The 20045-nt window shown below is 38.3% G+C and overlaps 4 protein-coding genes across 7 annotated transcripts; 2 read left to right on the top strand and 2 right to left on the bottom strand.

Moving 5' to 3' along the window:
* The first annotated feature begins 1931 nt into the window (after positions 1-1931).
* Positions 1932-4879, top strand: LOC137734047 (leucine aminopeptidase). Its single transcript, XM_068473304.2, has 4 exons — positions 1932-2978; positions 3406-3639; positions 3725-4051; positions 4403-4879. The coding sequence occupies exons 1-4, from the start codon at positions 1995-1997 to the stop codon at positions 4697-4699; spliced, it is 1842 nt and encodes a 613-aa protein (XP_068329405.1). The 5' UTR covers positions 1932-1994; the 3' UTR covers positions 4700-4879.
* Positions 4880-4916: 37 nt separating this feature from the next.
* On the bottom strand, positions 4917-7098 carry LOC137733119 (serine/threonine-protein kinase ATG1t). The gene is made up of 8 exons (XM_068472278.2): positions 6693-7098; positions 6344-6461; positions 6182-6240; positions 5961-6025; positions 5746-5839; positions 5588-5668; positions 5398-5509; positions 4917-5280 (listed from the first exon to the last, which is right to left on the bottom strand). The coding sequence occupies exons 1-8, from the start codon at positions 6957-6959 to the stop codon at positions 5225-5227; spliced, it is 852 nt and encodes a 283-aa protein (XP_068328379.1). The 5' UTR covers positions 6960-7098; the 3' UTR covers positions 4917-5224.
* A 508-nt stretch (positions 7099-7606) lies between these two features.
* LOC137735075 (mitochondrial hydrolase YKR070W) lies at positions 7607-12089 on the bottom strand. Of its 4 annotated transcripts, none has more exons than XM_068474447.2 (13): positions 11890-12089; positions 11686-11789; positions 11417-11452; positions 11203-11276; positions 11027-11067; positions 10253-10324; positions 9939-10140; positions 9606-9701; positions 9150-9217; positions 8550-8754; positions 8378-8461; positions 8052-8264; positions 7607-7948 (listed from the first exon to the last, which is right to left on the bottom strand). In XM_068474447.2, exons 1-12 carry the CDS (start codon positions 12042-12044, stop codon positions 8196-8198), a joined length of 1206 nt encoding a protein of 401 aa, XP_068330548.1. In that variant the 5' UTR covers positions 12045-12089; the 3' UTR covers positions 7607-7948; positions 8052-8195. The 4 variants fall into 4 exon arrangements, with proteins under 4 accessions (XP_068330548.1, XP_068330547.1, XP_088552735.1 ...); XM_068474446.2 differs by having other exon boundaries at positions 8204-8264; positions 11890-12059; XM_088696609.1 differs by having other exon boundaries at positions 7870-7948; positions 8204-8264; positions 8561-8754; positions 11890-12059.
* A 422-nt stretch (positions 12090-12511) lies between these two features.
* Positions 12512-17201, top strand: LOC137734140 (zinc finger CCCH domain-containing protein 11). The gene is made up of 9 exons (XM_088696607.1): positions 12512-12636; positions 12732-12898; positions 13080-13164; positions 13287-13430; positions 13517-13605; positions 14460-14648; positions 14825-14955; positions 15034-15133; positions 16833-17201. The coding sequence occupies exons 2-9, from the start codon at positions 12737-12739 to the stop codon at positions 17022-17024; spliced, it is 1092 nt and encodes a 363-aa protein (XP_088552733.1). The 5' UTR covers positions 12512-12636; positions 12732-12736; the 3' UTR covers positions 17025-17201.
* The last annotated feature ends 2844 nt before the right edge of the window (positions 17202-20045 follow it).

The following is a 20045-nucleotide window of genomic DNA, read 5'->3' as shown; positions in this document are numbered from 1 at the left end:
CATCGTTGCTCGATAATCTCTGGTTGCCTTGCGTGACGATGTATGTTGCATATGAATTTGAGTTTTTATTTTTATTTTTTTATGTTTTGGATGATATAAAGACTTTTATAAGTTATAACCTATAAGCATATATAGGTTATAGGTGAAATGACATGAAGTCTTTGGTTTCTTTTTTCCCTTTTCTTGTAATAAGTAATGTTCTTTGGGGAATAAAATTGCAAAGTAAAACTAAGACAAAGGTGAAATGATAGAATTTAAATCAAGGGACAAACGAAAATTGGAAAATTTAAACGCTAATATATATATATAATTTTTTTATCTGCTTTTTCAATTTTAGAAGAACATGTAAAGAAAGTTAACCAAAAGAAGGTGGCGCAATGAAGAGAGTGAAAGTGGTGGTCTAATGAAGAGAGTTAGAATGGTGGTGAATTGAAGAATCAAATGAAAATAGTTGGGAAGAATGCCAAAACAATGAAACAAAGTATGTAGCTGTTGTTATTCAATAAAAGAAAGCAGAATGTCATGATTATGTTATATAAATTAAGTAGAAGACTTGGTAAATAGTGTCCAAAATGAACATGAAAAGACTTGAGAAACTTTACAGCCCGCATCAATCATAACGTTAGTATATGACATATAAACCAATAATTCAACTCTTGCATAAACCGATTCATGTCTTAGTTAGAGGATCCAAAACTTCAAAATTAACGTTTATTCGATAAAAGAGCTTGTTTTTCTCTATGAGAGCGTCTTAGGATTTTTGTCATAGTAGAACGAAGGAGAAAAATTACGTGATGGTTAGGGTTTCATTATTGGGTATGGATTTATAGATAAATCTTATTTTGCTTGTTAATTTTATTTTGTACTTGATAATTATGTAATAGGGTAATAAAGACATTTCATATTTTAATTTGAGTGTAGAAAGAGGTTAGAGCATCTCCAAATGAAATGCCAAAATGTACACATCAACTATAATAGTAAAAAAAGACCACACTAATATTCTCCAACCGAAGTGCCAAATCCTATGTGGCAATGACATGGAAAAAAGGTTGCGGTCAAATTTGATAGCAACTTCAAATGTTTTTTTTATTATTAATTATTAAATGTATTTTATTAATTTTTAATTTGTTTAATAATTTATTATAATTAATGTTGAGTTGACCGATACAATTATCATATTTTTTTTCTTATTTTCAATCAAGGAAGGTGATTAGATTACTGATTGAACTTTAAATGTCTTTTATTAAATTTTAATTAGTTTAATAATTTATTTTATAAAATAATAAATTTAATTTGATATATCAGTTGGAGAACAAAACTTAAAAGATGTCAAAGTGCCACAAAAACTATGAAAATTTAAATTTTACGTTCAAAATTTGATATTTCCTTTGAAGATGATCTTAGATGAGTTCAAATAATGTTTTTCAATTAAATATCCCTAAATTTATTAAAAAAAATAAAATCTCTCAATTAAATAAGGGGTGTGCTATCCACATACCCGTTTTTACTTCTCACACACCCTTATTAATTTCTATCCGTTGATCTTCGTTGATTCATTCAATCCAACGGTTAAAACTAAAAAAGTGTGGAAGAAGTAAAAAGGGATGTGTGGATACCACATCCCTAAAAGAAATGAGAATTTTAACGAAAAACTCCAGGTACTGCTCACTTTAACGAAAAACTATATTTTTACACTAAAAATCAATCCTAATTCTATTCACTTTACCTTTTTATTTTGTCATTCTCAAAATTTTTAAATCATTTTTATTAGTTTTCTTAAATAAATCTCCCTAAAAAAATGTAAAAACCACAAAAGTTTAGCATATATCTACCCGCGCCTGATTCTCCATCCAAAAAGTTCATGTCAAAGGAAAAAAAAAAAAAAAAAAAAGAAGAGAAAATTGAAAATTGAGAAAAATAGTTATTGCGCCCATCCACCCTCACTAAATTCAGCATTTGTCCGTTTCCACGCCCCAAACCCAAAACATTTCTCAATGGCGCCCATCGACCCTCACTCGTTCACTGATTCGACTCACCCACTCGCCACCCACATTTCCCTCTCCTTCTTCTTCGACTTCCCCTCCTCCACCATCCACGCCTCCGCCCTCCTCACCCTCCCCGCCCCGTACTCCGGCCCAGTTTCCCTCGACGTCCGTGGCCTCACCATCCACTCCGTCATCGACCCCCAAAACCCCTCCGATCCTATCTCTTACGTCATCTCCCCTCCTGACCCAATCAAAGGCTGCCACCTCGCCTTCACCCTCTCCAACGCTTCCTCCGTCTTGATCCTCTACTCCACCTCCCCCTCCTCCTCCGCCCTCCAGTGGCTCTCCCCTCCCCAGACCTTCAACAAACGGCTGCCGTTTGTCTACACCCAATGCCAGGCCATCCACGCGCGCTCCGTCTTCCCCTGCCAGGACACTCCCGCTGCGCGTGTGCGCTACGCGGCCAAGCTCAATGTACCCCGCCAGCTCTCCGCCGTCATGTCCGCGCGTCACGTGGACCGCCGCGACCCAATCCCCGGTGAGGGGTCGGCGCTGATCTCTGGCGACGCCTTGTGGTGTGCCGACGACAGGGTCGTCGAGGAGTTCGTGATGGAGCAGCCAATCCCGCCGTACCTGTTCGCGTTTGCCGTCGGTGAGCTAGGGTACCGGGAGGTGGGCCCGAGAACGAGGGTTTACTCTGAGGCGGTGCCGGCGGTGCTTGAATCGGCGGCGACGGAGTTTGCGAGCACCGAGGACATGATCAGGCAAGGGGAGGCCTTGTTTGGGCCGTACGAGTGGGAAAGGTTCGATCTCTTGGTGCTGCCGCCGAGCTTTCCGTACGGTGGAATGGAGAATCCGAGAATGACGTTCTTGACGCCAACGGTGCTCAAAGGCGACTCCAGCGGCGCGCAGGTGGTGGCGCACGAACTGGCTCATAGCTGGACTGGGAACTTGATCACCAACAAGACTAATGAACATTTTTGGTTGAATGAGGTACCAAAATTTACATTCATACATTCGTTTGATGGCATTAACTTTTCAATTCCTGATTATCAATTGGTTCAGATTCTCGGTTTTTATGTCGAAATTTTCAATAGATAGATGCTGTTTGTTTTTGCCTATTTGATTGGTGCTAAGTTCAAATTTGATCAATGTTGTGATCTTGAAATGCTTGTTTTCTTCTTTTGACGTAATACTATCTGCCTACAGTGCATTTGAGGCCAGTTTTTAGTTTTGTCTTGTTAAAACCGCAATGTGCGAATCCTTGACGGAGTAATGCCGTGTAGGGTTAGGAGAATGTGAAGAATGAATGTCTTACTGATTACGAGCTTCCGGTTGTAGTTGATTATGTTGATCTATGTTATGCTCGTACTGTTCTTGGAAACGAGATCAGGGTGTTAATCTTTACTTATTGGTACAGGGTTTCACGACGTATGCTGAGAGGAGAATTGTTGAGGCTGTGCAAGGTGAGGACAGAGCTGCATTGAACATTGGAATTGGCTGGCGGGGTTTGAATAAGGAAATGGAGAGGTTCAAGGATAACTTGGAGGTCACAAAGCTGAAAACCAACCAGGAAGGAGTTGACCCAGATGATGTGTATTCTGAAGTTCCATACGAAAAGGGTTTCCAGTTTCTGTGGCGCATTGAACGTCAGGTATGTTGAAATTGTAACTTCTTTTGTTTCTTGGTATTGACCTGTAAAGACGATCTGATTGGCACTTGGTTTTAAAAATATAAAGGTTGGAAGGCCTGCATTTGATGAGTTTCTGAAGAAATACATTGCCACCTTCAAGTTCCAATCAATTGATACCGATACATTTCTCGACTTTCTGAAAGCAAACCTACCTGGAATAGAGAAAGAGGTTGACTTAGTGTTGTGGACTGAGGGCACCGGTATCCCTCCTGATGCGTATGAACCGGTTTCTAACATATATGCAAAGATTGTGTCCATGGCAAATGAATTTAAGTTTGGTAGGATGCCAGGGGCGGATGAAGTTGCTGACTGGAGAGGGCAGGAGTGGGAACTCTACTTGGAGAACCTCCCCAAGTCTATTGAACCTTTACAGGTACTGTTGTGTTTCTTCTCTTCTAAGATTTTCGTATTACCTTGTTTTCTATTACTTGATTTTATAGCGGCCTTCAACACACTTTTTGTAGTTAATTTCTTAGTTTGTTTAAGCTCTGCAATGCTGTGGCAATTCCCAGGTAATCATACTGAGCTTAGAAAGTTTCGCGTTTTCGTTTTCTTTCTGCATTGAAAAGTTAAATTTAAGTAAACATCTTCTTGTTTTCTCAGAACCGAAAATGTTAATATTGTCAATTATTAGAACACATTTCTGAGTCAGCTTCAGTTCCCATTTTACCGTCGAATCTCTCCAAACTTTTATGTTGTCTCATCATGATTTATGTATTTGCAGATTGTAGAGTTGAACTCGCGCTTCAGTCTGTCAGAATCGAGAGATTATGACGTGAAGGTGACATTTCTCCTGCTGGCCATTGCTTCCAAGTGCAAAGACTACTTCGGCGAGGTGGAAAGAACTTTGAAGGAAGTTGGGAGGAAGAAGTACCTTGTCCCCCTCTACAGTGCTCTTGTGGAAGGCAATGGAAAGGAGGAAGAGAAGATTTTGGCGAAACAGGTGTTTGCAGCCGCTCGCGAGACTTATCATCCTATAGCTCAGAGTGTTATCGAGACAATTTTTAACAAGCACTGCTGAAATGGTGTGAGAATGTAGATTACACATGAACAGAAATTCGGAAGCTAACCGTTATTGGCTATATGCTAATCCCTGAGATCTGTAGGCTAGACCTGATTTCGTTGAACACACGCATCCTTCTTGATGCTTTCGCTGATATGAATGATCTCGTAAATAAGAAGTAGCTCCTTTTATATCGCATTTGCTGATGCCTGATGATATTTTATGTATGCGTAAATTTGAAAACTCACAGGAACGCTATGCCTGCAAACTCAACTTTACTTGATGCATAACAGGAACGAGGATAATACTTGTGTAGTCCACTTTCGTAGGAGGATTACAACTTCTACGCTCATAGTTACAACCAAAACAATTGCCTTAAACAGCGAAATTGCACAACGGAGCCTGGAATCTTGACATTTCTGTTCAACACCTCTTCTAACGCAATTTATCGGTTTGGGAATCATACACAACGGTGAAATCACTTTATGTGCAGAGTGCTACAACATTTGTGTTCCTGTAAATGTTTTCGCATCTCAATTCTTCTCAAAAACCTCGAAAAAACCTGTGCGAATGGAATTCGCTGAAGGACAGGCGCTTAACTGCAGTAGTGCATCAAATACATCAGAGAATAGCTAATGTATAGCCAGTTTTGAACACATACGTCAGGATGCGATGTAGAAAGGGCGTATGAAACTGAGGAAGGTAAAACGCTAAACCTGGATTTCGAGACAACAGTTTTGAACACATATCGACGGAGTCTGGATGCAATCTAGAAAGGATGACTTGGTCAAAAGGAAGGTATGTGGATGACTTGATGGTCTTAAGCACCTGGAAAGTAAAATTTATCAACGATCTGGGCAAGTGTGACTAAAGGGACCTTTTGCAATGAAAAGCAGAAGTTAGTACCTGAACATTAGTCCTACCAGGGAAAGGAGGGCGACCATTGAGAAGCTCGAAAAGAATTACACCAACGCTCCACATGTCAACCTATAAACTGAACCCGTCAATTTTGACTCATCGTGATTGAAAGGGGAAAATGGCACGAGTTATAGACAAGACCGTACCTTCCCATCATATCTTTCAAACTGAAGAACTTCAGGTGCCATGTACAATGGGGATCCACAAACTGTCTCGGCATAATCACCTGGATGTAAACTTCTGTACAATATAGAAAAGAAAAGGTATTAAGGAATGAAACTACCACAGTTGGTTGCTTTAAATCATACTAAACGGGTTAGCGGATGAATTTCCGCATAAGGATCTCTCTGCTAGAGTTTACCTCGAGAGACCGAAATCAGCTACCCTTAGCACCACATCATCTTGAGTGCCAGAGAGTAGAATGTTCTAGTACAACAAAATCACAACGTAGGCAATTTTTGAACAAACCAATTCATTGCTTCAATTTTGGATGCGAGCGAAAAAATCAACAGAATCGAGTTCAAAAAATACGAATATGAAACTGCATTTTGTTACCATCTTTCAGTAGACTCCTGTTTTTACCTCTGGTTTCAAGTCTCTATGAATGATGTGGTGCAAATGTAGTATTTCCAACGCCGCCCCTGCAAGCATAACAAGAAGTTGATTAGATTTTCAGACCGGAGAATCGAAGCGCTGTGGATCCCCATTACAAATTCACAGGGAACAATGCGAATAAGAAGCTACCGAGCTGCTGCATAAATCTCTTGGCAATACGTTCTTCAACTCTTCCGTGACGCCGAATATACGCAGCCAAATTTCCCCCATCACAGAATTCCAACACCATGAATACACAACCTTCATCCTGCAATAAAGACAGAAGCTCAACTTCGTGCAACCAAATTAAACAGTACTTGTACGTTGCGGTTGACTGCACCTGCAGACAAATTAATGTATCCACAACCAAACCGATCGCATATTGGCAACTGTAAGTTCGCAGTATCAATAATATCAACAACATCGACAACATATTTATTTGACAGCATGTCCGCATTAAAAAAGTGCAGTTAACCGCAACGCAGAAAAACTTGAAAACCTGGAAAGAACTGAGGAGGCGGATGATGTTGGGGTGGTTAACGGAGGACAAGAAATTGATCTCGCAATCCAAGCAATTCTTGAGGTGGCGGTTGAGGCGGGAAAGGTGGACCTGCTTGAGAGCCACCACCTGGCCGCTTTGGCGGTGCACGGCTTTTGACACGGTGGAGAAAGAGCCTCGTCCCACCTCTGAAATTACAATGTAGTCTCCTTCTCCTTCTCCTTCTCCTTCTTCAGCTGTCTTGAGTCCCTTGCTTTCGGGTTCCATGGATTCTTCGAGCTGAGCTCTCAAGTAACAAGTGACAACATGTTATTGCGGTTTTTCTGTTGGGTGGGGGTTGGTCGAAGGTTCCGGACCTTCTGGTGCTTAAATGGTATTAGGAGGGGTGGAAAATAACCTACATGACATTTTGGTGTTTACGTAAGTAAAAAATTGGCCGACCGGGTGGTATGTTAGAATTTGTAAATTCCAGGGTCATTTTTGCCAACTTATCTTTTTTAAGTTTACTTTTGGGAATTGTTATTGGTACTCCAAAATTCTCATTCTACACTTCATGCTTTCTATATTTAGAAAGAAAAATACACTTATGAGGAGTGTAGAATGTGATTTTTTGAGTGCCAATAACACTTCCCTTTCCTTTTTGATTAAAGTCTCTTGTTCTTCTAAGGTCTTCATTTTAAGGATGAGAACCAAATGCATAAACTAATTTTCTACTTATTTCATTGTTTGGATTTATTAAGTTGTCAAATATTTTAAGCCTTTGGATCTTAGCTAATATGCATTTGATTCTTATACGTCCTTAAAATGAGGACCTTAAGAGAGCATGACTCTTCGGTTAAAAGGTAAATTTTATTACCAACAAAGTAAATGTACACATGTAGGGTATTTTTTTTTTTTTTTGGTCAAAAAATAAATTTTATTAAATTAAATGTTAGATTAATGATTGAAGAGGTTCGAGCCCACACCATCATGTAAGGGCTCAACTCATTGTAGAGGTTAAATTACAAGATAAGTACAATATAAAGAAAAGGACCTTCAAAACAAAACAAAACATGGCCCAAAACAGGTTTTGGAGCCCAAAATAGAAAGAAAACAAAGCAAGAAAGCAAAACACAAACCCTAGCAGCTTGCAACCCCCGCTACCGCTGTAGATCCACCAACAAGAATCAGGGAGTAGAATGAAGTGGAGGACGGAGTTTGGGGCTAAGGACGGTGGGATCAAAGGCATATTAGGAGAGAGTAGGGGAAAACGCAAGCTGAAGCAAAAAGGAAAAGAAGTATGAAGTTACCACCGATCCTAGCCACAGCTATTAACATTAATTTGTTGTAAACACTTGAAAATATGTCATGCTATTTCACCTTTATTTATTTTTTCCTTCACTCGAGAGGAATGCATGGTGACATTTTTAGGGTGCCAGTGACAACTCCCGTAATTATTTGTTGTATTAATTAGATTCGAGCAATTCAACATTCTTGTAGTAAAAGCAAGTGCGCTTATGAGCGTTAACAACCTACAGAAGTTCCTTCCCTCTTCAGAATGTAGTCCACTGCCTCTTGTACAGTATCTACAACCTACAGAAGGAACAAAAGCGAAGGAACTTCTTAGCGTAGAATTCGTTTCACCCGCAACCAAGTATTCTAGTAATATGTACACATGTGCGCGCACACATATATATCCAACTTACCAGGTCTGCTGGAAACTCAGCATGATTATCTTTGCCCTTAAAAACGCCGGTCCTCGTCAAAATAGAAAACCAAGGATGTCCAGCCTGAGAATCAGGCGTGATGATTTGTCAATGCACATTCAAATCATTTAACGGTAAAAACTTGTCACCACAAGAAACATGACAAACAAACCTGCCGAGCACCTTTGACATCAACTGAAGGGTTGTCGCCGATCATATAAAGGGTTTTGAAAGCATGTGACGGAGAGTCTCCAGCAGTTGTAATATCATTATCACAATGAGATGGTTGAAGCTGTGCCAACAGAGTTTCAGTGTTCTCAAATACAAACGGATTTGGCTTCCCAAAAGATACATATTCCAGAGCATCATGGTGAATTCTGCAGCAAAGCCAAACAAAAATCATATTACGACATAGTAGATATCCAGAATAACTCACTAGTTTAAATGTGCATGAGCATGCTTTTTTCATATAAGTAGTTCAAGATTTTAAAATCATATTTCAGTTGTGCTTAGTTTCCCAAAACAAATCAATTATCTCTGCTAAACTTTCTTCAATCATCATCAATTTGATCTTGTAAAACTCTCTTAATGGATGAGCTATGACAATTACCGGGCTTCTCAAAAGGGATCAAAGAAGCAATGCTAAGATATTGTATTGGCCATTTATGAGCTCATGCAGTTACAACCGAAGAGCCCTTTGACTAAATATTCGATCAGATGTGCATCACTGAAAAGGTACACCAATTAGGCGTGACAAAACAGCCAGTCTCACCGGTTGAAGATGCTTTCTAGTGCAATTCTGAAAGCACCCATTCCAAGTCGCTCAGAAGGAAATGCAGCCTGTATGTAGGCAGCTTATCAGTACAATCCTAATCATCATGTGAAACTTCAAGTTGAATAAAAAGTAAGTTCGTGATGAAAATAAGAGTGAATGAATTCTACTCTTCCAAAGGCGAGGGAATGGAGCAAATCAACCAAATAGAACCCTTTTATTAGACATGAGGATTCATTAAAAATGTTCATGGGAATAGTCAAGGTTCAATGGATTTCAGCAAGCGGATCACATACTCACGAAAAAATGATGGGACAATAGTTAAATAAGGGTTTCCTCTTTCAGTTTATTCTAACGATAATGTGTCAATGGTAAACCAAACAAATCTCAGGTTGTTTCTATATCTCCATATTCATGGTCCAGCATCTTTAGAGAGGGAAAATCATAGTGACCAACCTGATACTCAAGATCATCTGCGGCAAAATATAGAGGTGGTTGATGCCCATTCTCTTGTCCAGGAAGCCCTCCAGATCTTAGAATGTCACAGAGAACCTAAACCAATTCATGAACCAGCTCAGAGCTTTTGCAGGAACAAAAATGATCGAGGCCTTCTGGAATAACATGACGGTATTGCAGCTCCCAAAACTTTACTTTCTAGTTCATAATAAGCATGCAAAATTTGGCAATTTATGTGAGAAATGAAACTGCTATGCCAAAAGAAGCTATAATTTGAGATCCTAACGCACAATGATTCCTTAATACTGCATTGTAAGCAGCGAAATGAAGTACCTGAATATCCCTACCCCAATCCACAGGATCGCTGACAACAAAAGCTGCACTAACCCTGTCAGAATAAACATCATATCTCGGCACAGACTCCTTGTGTTGGCTACTGCAATCCGATGTCTGCTTAGTTCTCCACATCTTATATTGGGATACAGGATCAATATTCTTGAAGTGTGATGCATACTCATCTAATGAGAGAACCTTTCTGCCACCCAATATAAATTTAGCTATCTGTTACTTTTACAAAATCTAGCAACAGAAGGTACGGAGTTCAAAACCAGAAGATGCTACAACTAAGAACGGAAGGTAAAACTTACTTGAAACCATACTCAGACATTACAAGAGCCGGTTCCCCTTTTCCCAGAGCAACAATGAGTTCATTTTCATATCTGAATAAAAAGGATAAAAATAGACATAACATAAGATGATGAAAACAGGTCAATACATTGTTATACTCTGAACCATAAACAAAGTCATGGCCCAAGTACGTATGTACACAGGAAAACTTGAATTTCTTATTATAACAAAATGAGGAATAAGTCTCCATGCAAGAGATGCTCTTAAAGGGTGGATGTATAGAACCTTTCAACGAGATAGTGCTTTTTCAACTTTTGCAAAATGGACATCCAAGAAGTACTAAACAGAGGTATGCGATAGGAAAAGATATGACTATTTGACATGGAGGGACAATTTCACCTATGGAAGAAGAGTCAGCTATTAGCTCCGATGAGATTTATCTCCAAATTTGGCTATTATTCAGTACCAGCATAAACAACATTCAGGAACTTCCAAACCAAAGAATTTCAATTTGGCAGACACGAAATATCCCCCAAATTTTGTATTCGTCTAAGTTGTCTACCCACTTTCGATCCCTCTAGCTCATCCAACATGTAAAGTAAGAACAATTTCTGTGGCCTTGGTTGCATGATATTTCCTACGATATAACACTGTTACTCAAAGATAGCACAGAAACAAGGAGACCATTAATCAGACTAAGATTTATACCTAGAAAGATGAAGAAGAGTATGACACATTGACATTGAATTAAAAAAATCTCTGTAGAAAAAGATTCATGTGAAGCTGATTTATACCTCGTCAACAAATTTTTAAAAGGTGTGTGCCCCTGAACAACCTGCACCACCATAACACAGAAAAGAGAGCTATGCCAAAGGTTCCATCAGTCAAATTACAGTCGCAGAAAATGGGAGACAACACAACGTCGTCCTTATGCTCATAATAATCAAAGAATTAGATCTCAGAATATTACCTGAGAAGGCAGGATGTTAACTCCCAAAATTTCAGTTAACTCAGTTGCTCGTCTTGATTCAGGGACGCCACCTCCTGTTCCAACCAAACCAAATGAAATTCGAACAAAAATCCAATGCAATTACAATGGGGGCAGATACACTTTCCATAGAAATTTATCATATATACTAATTCTTCGCAATGCTACACGAAAACAAACCGCTTAGGTGTCTTACCGTTGGTCAAAAACACAAAGGGAACCTTCAAAGTACCTACAAAGAAGCAATAGTTTTATTAAGCTGGTGAGACCATCCTTTCCTTACAATCTAAACTACGAGAAGCGGGATTCAAACTTGCTGCCACGTCTGCTCTAGCCAATGTAGCTACAACCAAACCAACGATCACAATAATACAAAACCAAAATTCTCTATTTTTTATTTCAGATTTCTGAAAAATAAACGAAATTTCTTACTTTAGAGAGAGAAAGATGAAGTTTTTAGTGCACCTGAATGTCCGTACAGTTTCCTCAAAGCTCGAGGCGACCCTCCCACCGGAGCCCGGCCGCGGAGAATAACCCCGTCGATGTCGAACGCAATCCCAAACGAAGACCTGAAATGCAATTAAACACATGTTTTCAACTTTTTTCTATTCCCTCCCTACAGTTTCTCGGCAGCCAAACAGAGGATTTGGATAATTGAATTGGACCAACCGTTCCGGCCTGGATTGTTGATAATTGGACTGAGAGTAGGGACGGAATTGGAAGAAAAATGGCGCTCTGTTTTTGTACTGAGAAATCCGATAGACCGCGCGGTATCTCATCGGCGTCATCTCTCCCTCTCCCTCTCCCTCTCCCTCTTTAAGCATTGCTCTGTGTGGTCCGTGGCTAACACTTTAACGGTAAACGGTCTCGCTTCGGCGCGTAGTACGCAATTGTGAACCTCACAGAAGTTAGAACGCCACGTGGCAAACCTAAAAGGGTAATTTGAAAGTGACGATTATATCCTTTTAATTCTCAAAATCAGTTTTTTTTTTTTTTAATTAAAAAAAAAAGGGGAAAACTAGTTGATGGTTGCAGTCCAGCTTTTTAAGGACGGGAAAATTCAAAAAGACATTTTAGTCTTAGCTTGCTATTGTTTGATTTATCAACGCTACAAATCAAACACAAAACGTATTATTTGAAATAAGGCCTGAAATTACTCAACAATTTGTTATTAAATTTTTATTTAATTTTAGTTTTAAAAATAGAATTTTAATGATTTTGCTTAACAGTCAAAATTCACCACTAGTCAATAGTAGCAAGAAAGTTAGGGCAAAATCGGCATCTTATCCCAGCCAATCAAAAACACTCTCAAGTCCTCAGCCTCGTCACTCTACCGCCGTTCGCTCGTCCTTCTCGCGCCTCAGAGAGGGCTGTCGAAAACCCTAAGCGCCATCTCATTCAAAATTAAGCGAATCCGTACCGAGTTCATAACTTTCATTCAATTCGGAAACCACAGATTGTTCAATTTCCCCCCTTTTTACTATTGATTTTTCTGTTTGTTGGATTCGAAGGAGCCATGCCGCCAAAGGCATCGAAGGCCGACTTGGCGAAGAAGCAGAAGGTGGTGGAGGACAAGACCTTCGGGCTCAAGAACAAGAACAAGAGCAAGAATGTCCAGAAGTACGTCCAGAATCTCCAGCAGTCTGTCCAGCCCAAAGTAGACCCCACCAAGGCTAAGGTCATACTCCCGCTTTTCGTTATTCGGATCCTTTTTCGTATCTCTGTTGTTTTTTCCCTGTTGGGTTCTGTTTGGATAAGCAGAAATCAGCTGAGAAAGTAAATTAACTATTTTTATCGGGAATTAGTGTTTGGGCGTGAGTTTTTGGAATTGGGTTTTATCAAAGTAAAGGGTTTTGCAGAAAAAGAAGGAGGAAGAGAAAGCAAAAGAGAAGGAGCTTAATGATTTGTTTAAGGTTGCTGTTAGTCAGCCTAAAGTGCCAGCTGGTATGTAGTATGTCCCCCAACTCTCACATTTTTTTAATTGTTGTTTGGTGGTGGTCGATTATGTTGTGTTCGATAGCGGATTGGATTTGGAATGCTTGTAATCGAATTCGGAATTTGAATAGGTGTTGATCCCAAGTCTATATTATGCGAGTTTTTCAAGGTTGGACAATGTACCAAGGGATTCAAGTGCAAGTTTTCGCATGACTTGAATGTCCAGAGGAAGGGTGAAAAGATTGATATTTACAGTGATAAACGTGATGATGAAGGTGAGAAGGATGGAATTATCTTGTTTAATATTCTGATGCTAATATATCACATGTGATTTGCTTATTCTTTACTCATTATATTTCAGACACTATGGAGGATTGGGATCAAGCGACGTTGGAAAAGGTTGTGGAGTCAAAGAAGAATGAGTATAACCAGAATAAGCCCACCGAAATTGTATGTCTGTTTTCATACAGTAAATTATTTTTGATTTCTGATATAGAAGCTTTTAGTAAGATATTGGCAGTTGAATGTGTTGCTCTCCATCTGTCTCTAGATATCCATCTATCTATCCCCCTCCTTCCTCCCTACCCACCCTCCAAATGTTTTGGTGATTAGAATATGAAGGCCTTTCTGGGCACATTACCCACTACATCAATGATATGTTATTATGTTTCATGAAGGGAAAAAGAGAGAGAAAAAGAAGAGGGAGGCAGACTGGCAGAGCCTTAGTTGCATTGGACATCAGTCTTCACTTAAAACTAGTTTAGGTGGCGTAGATCAGCTGTGCAATCATTGATCCTAAGGGTTATGTTACAGTTTAAATTATTGACGTCACAATCTGATAGCTGATTTATGTCTTTGAAAGAACAAGTCATTGACAATGGTATACGTTAAAATGCTCAACTTTATAGTGGGTTCAGGCGATCAATTTTCTGTCTTATGTACAAAGATTTGGCAGATGGATACTTTTACTTTTACTCTATTTCAGTTGTGGGTTTTGCTTTGCTGAATATTAACTAAGACATATTCTTGTATAGAATTTGTAATGTTGCTTGCAAAATATTTGGGATTTTTGCTTGGGTTCCCTATTTGTAGGCTATGCTAGTGAGTTAAACTGGGTGGAGTTATTGTAATAGAGGGGAAATTTTTTTTGTCCTCGAGATGAGAAAATACTTAAATATTAAAAATGGTGACAGGTAAACAGTAAATACTATTTCTTATTTGACCTAATCATTGGGTAACGTGAAATTTCTGACTTTAGCATGCAATATATGTTATGAATCTAAGCTGGCGTTTAATATGTACAGGTTTGCAAACACTTCTTAGATGCAGTGGAAAAGAAGCAATATGGTTGGTTTTGGTCTTGTCCAAATGGTGGAAAAGAGTGCCACTACAGACATGCTCTTCCTCCTGGTTATGTTTTGAAATCTCAGATGAAGGCGCTTCTTGATGAAGAGGCTGAAAAAGTTGCCATTGAGGATGAAATTGAAAATCAGGTGATGATCATATTGATTTTGTTGACTTTGCATTTTCATTGTGTCCATTTATTTGGTGATAGAATCATAGAAACCCTTTGTACATTTGTTGTGTATTGCATCCCTAAGTATTTTTAGCCTTGTTTCCTCTGTTTTATTTTTAATTCTTACTAATGCTCATCTGATGATTACTGCAGCGTGCAAAAGTAACAACCATTACTCCAATGACCACTGAGTTGTTCATGCAATGGAGGAATAAAAAGACGGAAGAGAAAGAGGCTGGCCTGGCCGCACAACGAGCAGAGAGGGCTAAGAATGACCGCATGAGGTTCTGTTCCTTTTATGCTTTGCATTTTGTGAATGTTCTCTGTATTATGCTATTGACTCAAGCTTTCCTGTATTTCAGTGGTCGTGAGTTGTTTCTATCAGATGCTACCTTGTTTGTGGATGATGCTGAAGCGTATGAAAAATATCAAAGACAAGATCCTGAGGCCGCTGAAGAGAAGGTAATATTTTCTTTTTATACTATGAATATAATCGATTTATGGACTGATAGTATGTCACTTTGAAGTCGGCCGCCTTAGTACGTCTCTGTACATCTTTTGGTATCGTGTTGGCTAAATTTTAACTTCCAACATCTCATCGCTGACTTGTGTGAATTTATTTTCTTATCTGTGAGTTTGCTTCCATTTTGGTATTAAGAGAGGTTTCTGTATCTCAAGTCAGCACGTTTTTATGCTACCAAAGAAAAGCATTGGCTTATCAAAAGAAATAAGTGTCCATAGAGGCTCTTTTTCTGGTCATTGTGGGTTGGTTTGTTATTTTTTTTTTGTTTTTGGGTTTGATTGCCTGGAAGTTATTATCTGCTATGTGCATCACCTGAGTTTCTTTCTTTTTTGAAGGAAAAATAAAAGGAATTAATCTTTTTTTGTTATCTTGTCTCTAGAATACAAAGTTTGTGCAGTGTAATGGGATAGAAGTTTTAATGCTGGGTTTCTGGCCATTGCATAGGGCGCAGAATGGCCGCAATTATAATGATAGTGCTGTGAAAAAATGGGTTAAAAGAGATCATGGAACATTCTTTTACATTTGCCAATGACCAAAATGATGTGATTGGAGCTATGCGATAAAATTTCTGTTCTTGACGTGATTTGCTTTTCAAATCCTTTTTCTATCTCGTTATGCTTTTTATTTAGTTATGTCTCTCTTTGTTGGTTCTGTTTATAAGTAGATCATGGTCTCAAGGGTTTTTCTGGTGAGATTATAAAATTTTGATTACATGCATCAGGATCCTTTTAAGGGTGTATACGGTGTATGTCTTATCCCTTCTTTGTTCTATGTGTTGCTTGTTCCACGCATCCTCAGTAATTCTAACCATGAACTCTTTAAAGTGAGCGTCTGTGACTGGGTAAACTTGTGCTCTAACCCTTAACATGTCTACATGTGCTTGCACTCCATTTTAAGTGTTATTTGTTGACATGATATTTCATGCCACGGAGTGCTATTGCTTTACGTAATTAGTTTCAGTCTTTTTCTTTCTTTTCCCTTCATCCATATTAGTTGTTTCAAAAGTCTAGGTGTATCCTGTTTTGAAAGAGTGGCCCCTGTTTGACTTGTAGCGTCTATAGGGGAAACTCTACGGTACATTTAGATAAAAACATGTTCTTTAAAACATGATCATAATAACACACTGTTCACTTATGTTAAAAGAAGTGATGACATCATGAGATTGCATGAGATTGAAGTTTGATATTGATGTGAATACACTATGGTGAGAAATTCTCAAGACCATACGTGAGGTGGTGGTCTTTTCCAAAATAGAAATTTTCATACTTTTTCTTTTAAGATACATCAGTGACACAATAACTGAAAGCTTCGCTTTGGTTATTCTCTATTCGGTGAACAATTATTTTTACAACTCTGTAGAACTACATCTAGCTCATTACCAAGGAACAAATATTCTGAAACCAGGATTGATGAATATCCTGGGTGTCCTCTTTTATCCAGTGCTTTCTATTTTTTTGGTGAAATGTATCCAGTGATTTATTGAACTCTTAAGACTACCTATTTCAAATAAAGTCCGATGGTTCCCGTTTACATGGACAATTCAGCAATTTCCCTTATATTGTGTGATCCCGTTTACATGAACAATTCGACAATTTCCATTATTTTATGTGATCTGAGTTTGACCGTGCTTCATTTCAGGCCAAAGACAACTCAGCAGCAGGAGGGCCAAGCGCCTCGACTAGTGCTGCTGGTTCTGAAGTTCCCGTCAATGATGACATTGAAGATGATGATGATGATGATGAGTTGGACCTTGATGAGTTAAATGAACTCGAAGCAAGTTTGTCAAGAACATCCATTCAGATACGCGAGCCAGGTATAGAGGCATCTTGAAGAGGGGCAGGGAGAGTAACGTTGACGATTTGCTTGTCGGGGGTGGAAAGAGACTATAACGAGAAATGTGAGGAAATAATGTGTTATTTATCCTGAGATGCTATCTTTATGCTAAATTCTTGGTGTTCTGGATGTGGCTTGGTATTTTATGCAAGGAAAAATCCAATTTTTGATTTAGATTGCTGTTCAATTAACATTCCGGTGTCTCGTGCATATTCTAATTGCATTTTTAAACTCTGCTGAGTTCTCAACTTCAGTGAAATGAAAATTCAATTAACTGTAACATAGAGAGCTGAACAGTTTGGGAGAGCCATGTTAAGATTGAAGGTCGACGCATAAGCTTCATATAGCCCCTCTGAAGTGGGACTCCGGGAGAGGGACGGGCTTAAGAGTTTCACAAGGATTTAAAATTTAGTTTACTGTTTTTTCTCACAACTGATTTCTCATAAAGCACTTCCAGAGGTGATTTTTCCCACAGCACATCAATGCCAAACTAAGTGTTAGAGTTTCACTATAGGTAACACAATTTTTCTTCATTAGGGCAGACTACTCAGTAATATGAAAAATGGACGGTTATGTTTGAATTGAGAAAATATTATTTTTGCTTGCTTGCCAATCTATTGGATATAAATTCGGACTATCTAGTAGTCCCGATTATTAAAGACCTACCCTAGGTAACAAACAACTGGTGGAATGATAATGTTTCTGGAATCAAAATCCTCGTCATTCTCTAATGTTACTTTCGTTTGGTGACTCCTATGTCGATATCTGCCGCTATTTGGTGAAGTTGTAAAAATATTGAAACTATACTTATTAAAATAGACAATAGTCCAACATATTGTGTCTTACAAGTTCTATCAGGAATAACAAAACTGTTATAAAAAGGTCGGAATAACCTTTTTAATGGTAGATGTAAAATGCCACACTAAAACTATAGCACAAGAGGATAATAAATAAAAGGCAGAGAAATAGATGATGTTACTGATATTTTTCTCTCGTTCTCTTCTTCTTATATTTTCTGTAACTTGAAAACATACGGAGTGCTCTATTTATAGAACAACTTCAAACTGATGCATTAACTGCATATTGAAACTTACGACACTTCATTTGATAATACAATTTCTATGTAATTACATATTCAACTTTTACTTTGCATGGGCATTGAAAACTTATGCCCATGCTGAAGACTTCTGCTAATATATTGTGGGCATTCATTACCCACCAGACTTTTCAACAAAAACTCTATAGAACTGGCTTGGACTTAATTTCAATCCACCAGTACGACGGGCAAGACATTCGTAATTATGAAGAAACCTTGAATTGAATGGTGGTGACCCCTTTCTGTTCGTAGAGATAAGTGCCAAAGGAGAGTCAAACGTTCACATCTCCTTGTTCAAAATTACCTTATATTTCAAAACATATTCTCCATTGAATTTCCATGTGGGAATTTTGATCTTGACCCCCGCCTCCTTTATATATGTTTCTGTCAAATAAAGAACATGATAGATATTTGGTCCTTTGACAAATCTTTTGGATGTCTTGAATGAGGATGTTAAAAAGTGCTTATGCATGATTTGATGAGCTGATTTTTTTTTTTTTTATTGTAAAAGGGGACAACGGGTGGTAAGTTACGGTTATCAATATTTTCGGGTCCATAGAGACTATGGAGAATTTCATCCTACCTGTAGCCACAGTCAAATAGATTCACCAACTCGGAACATTGAACCTAGAACCTCTCACATTTTTTATTTATTGGGAAGTCGCAGTCTGCGCTCTTACCACTGGGCACTGTGGTTGATTTGATGAGCTAATTTAAGCCAATAATAATCTTTTGTGTAACTAGGGCTGCAGGCCATTTGGTGCACTATTTACTTTATGATAATTAAGACCATTTCACATACACCATGCATTCACAATCATGATGGTGACCTTTTACCAACATCTGTGGCTCGGGCTTCAAGCAACGCTGTCATCCACTTTTACCTTGGAAAGGAAGAAAATTGGGTTAGGAAGCTAATTTAAAAGAGAGGATTTCCGCACTTCAATTTTCTCTTCACATACAATTTCTTAGTTTCTTGATTTGTATTCGATTTATTCAATTTATTGGCTAGAAGAAAATGACAAGAGTGCAAGAAAGAGAAAAAACCAAGTACGGATGTCATTTCTTAGTCCAAATAAGATAAGATTAAAGACTAATTCCCAAGATCCATGTTTTAATATGCTCTTAAGAAAGCATACTCCCAAAGGTAGGTGCGGTTCACTAACTAAATGGTAATGTGTTGACCAAATGAGTCCAAATGTTATACGGGTCCATAATGTTTCATTGGCCATCTTTGCTTTAGGTAGTTTTCTTTCATCCCCTTTCCCAAATTAGGACAAATATATATTAGGGAACTTTAACGAAAAACTTCCGGTACTGTTCACTTTAATGAAAAACCACATTTTTACACTAAAAAGTCAATCCTGATACTATTCACTTTACCCTTTTATTTTGTCATTTTCGTTAAAACTCAAAATTTTTAAGTCATTTTCATTAGTTTTCCTTATATATTATGCATTTGCTGTGAAATGTGAACACATGATTTCATTCTTTCCAAATCTAATATTTCATAAGGATTTGTCTTTCTTGTCCTCACCATCCTAAAGAAATAATCTTTTTGAAAGTTGAACTTTGAACACCCTTGAACCACTCTCACTCTCTCTCTCTCTCTCTCTCTCTCTCTCTCTCTCTCATATTTGTAGAGATTGCAACTTTTACAAAATGGGAAAAGAAGGAGACTATAGCTGAGTTGGTACCAGGCAACTTACATACAGCACATAATCCCTTCACTCTCAGCCAAAATAATTAGATTATTATATCACTTAAGCAAGCATTCTAATATTCACTTAAACATAATTAATTAAACACTTAAACAAACACCCCACAATTAATTAATTAATTTATAAAGTTGTGAGATATTGTTGAGTGACATATTGATGATACAACCTATGTGTGATGTAAGATGATAATTATTGAAGTCA

This window comes from Pyrus communis, chromosome 7 (genome assembly GCF_041283825.1).
Source record: "Pyrus communis isolate YQ-2024b chromosome 7, ASM4128382v1, whole genome shotgun sequence".
Taxonomy (NCBI): Eukaryota; Viridiplantae; Streptophyta; class Magnoliopsida; order Rosales; family Rosaceae; genus Pyrus; species Pyrus communis.
The sequence above is the reverse complement of the archived record's forward strand: the minus strand, read 5'-3'. Positions and strand labels throughout refer to the sequence as shown.

Coding starts and splice junctions, on each gene's coding strand:
- LOC137734047 (XM_068473304.2), top strand. CDS start 1,995: ATGGCGCCCATCGACCCTCACTCGTTCACTGATTCGACTCACCCACTC. Junction 2,979..3,405: donor AACATTTTTGGTTGAATGAG/GTACCAAAATTT, acceptor TTATTGGTACAG/GGTTTCACGACGTATGCTGA. Junction 3,640..3,724: donor TGTGGCGCATTGAACGTCAG/GTATGTTGAAAT, acceptor AAAAATATAAAG/GTTGGAAGGCCTGCATTTGA.
- LOC137733119 (XM_068472278.2), bottom strand. CDS start 6,959: ATGGAACCCGAAAGCAAGGGACTCAAGACAGCTGAAGAAGGAGAAGGA. Junction 6,241..6,343: donor GAGATTTATGCAGCAGCTCG/GTAGCTTCTTAT, acceptor TTATGCTTGCAG/GGGCGGCGTTGGAAATACTA. Junction 5,669..5,745: donor TTGAAAGATATGATGGGAAG/GTACGGTCTTGT, acceptor TTCAGTTTATAG/GTTGACATGTGGAGCGTTGG.
- LOC137735075 (XM_068474446.2), bottom strand. CDS start 12,044: ATGCTTAAAGAGGGAGAGGGAGAGGGAGAGGGAGAGATGACGCCGATG. Junction 10,325..11,026: donor TTTAAAAATTTGTTGACGAG/GTATAAATCAGC, acceptor CTTTTTATTCAG/ATATGAAAATGAACTCATTG. Junction 8,265..8,377: donor CTGAGTTTCCAGCAGACCTG/GTAAGTTGGATA, acceptor TTCCTTCTGTAG/GTTGTAGATACTGTACAAGA.
- LOC137734140 (XM_088696607.1), top strand. CDS start 12,737: ATGCCGCCAAAGGCATCGAAGGCCGACTTGGCGAAGAAGCAGAAGGTG. Junction 14,649..14,824: donor AGGATGAAATTGAAAATCAG/GTGATGATCATA, acceptor TGATTACTGCAG/CGTGCAAAAGTAACAACCAT. Junction 14,956..15,033: donor GCTAAGAATGACCGCATGAG/GTTCTGTTCCTT, acceptor CCTGTATTTCAG/TGGTCGTGAGTTGTTTCTAT.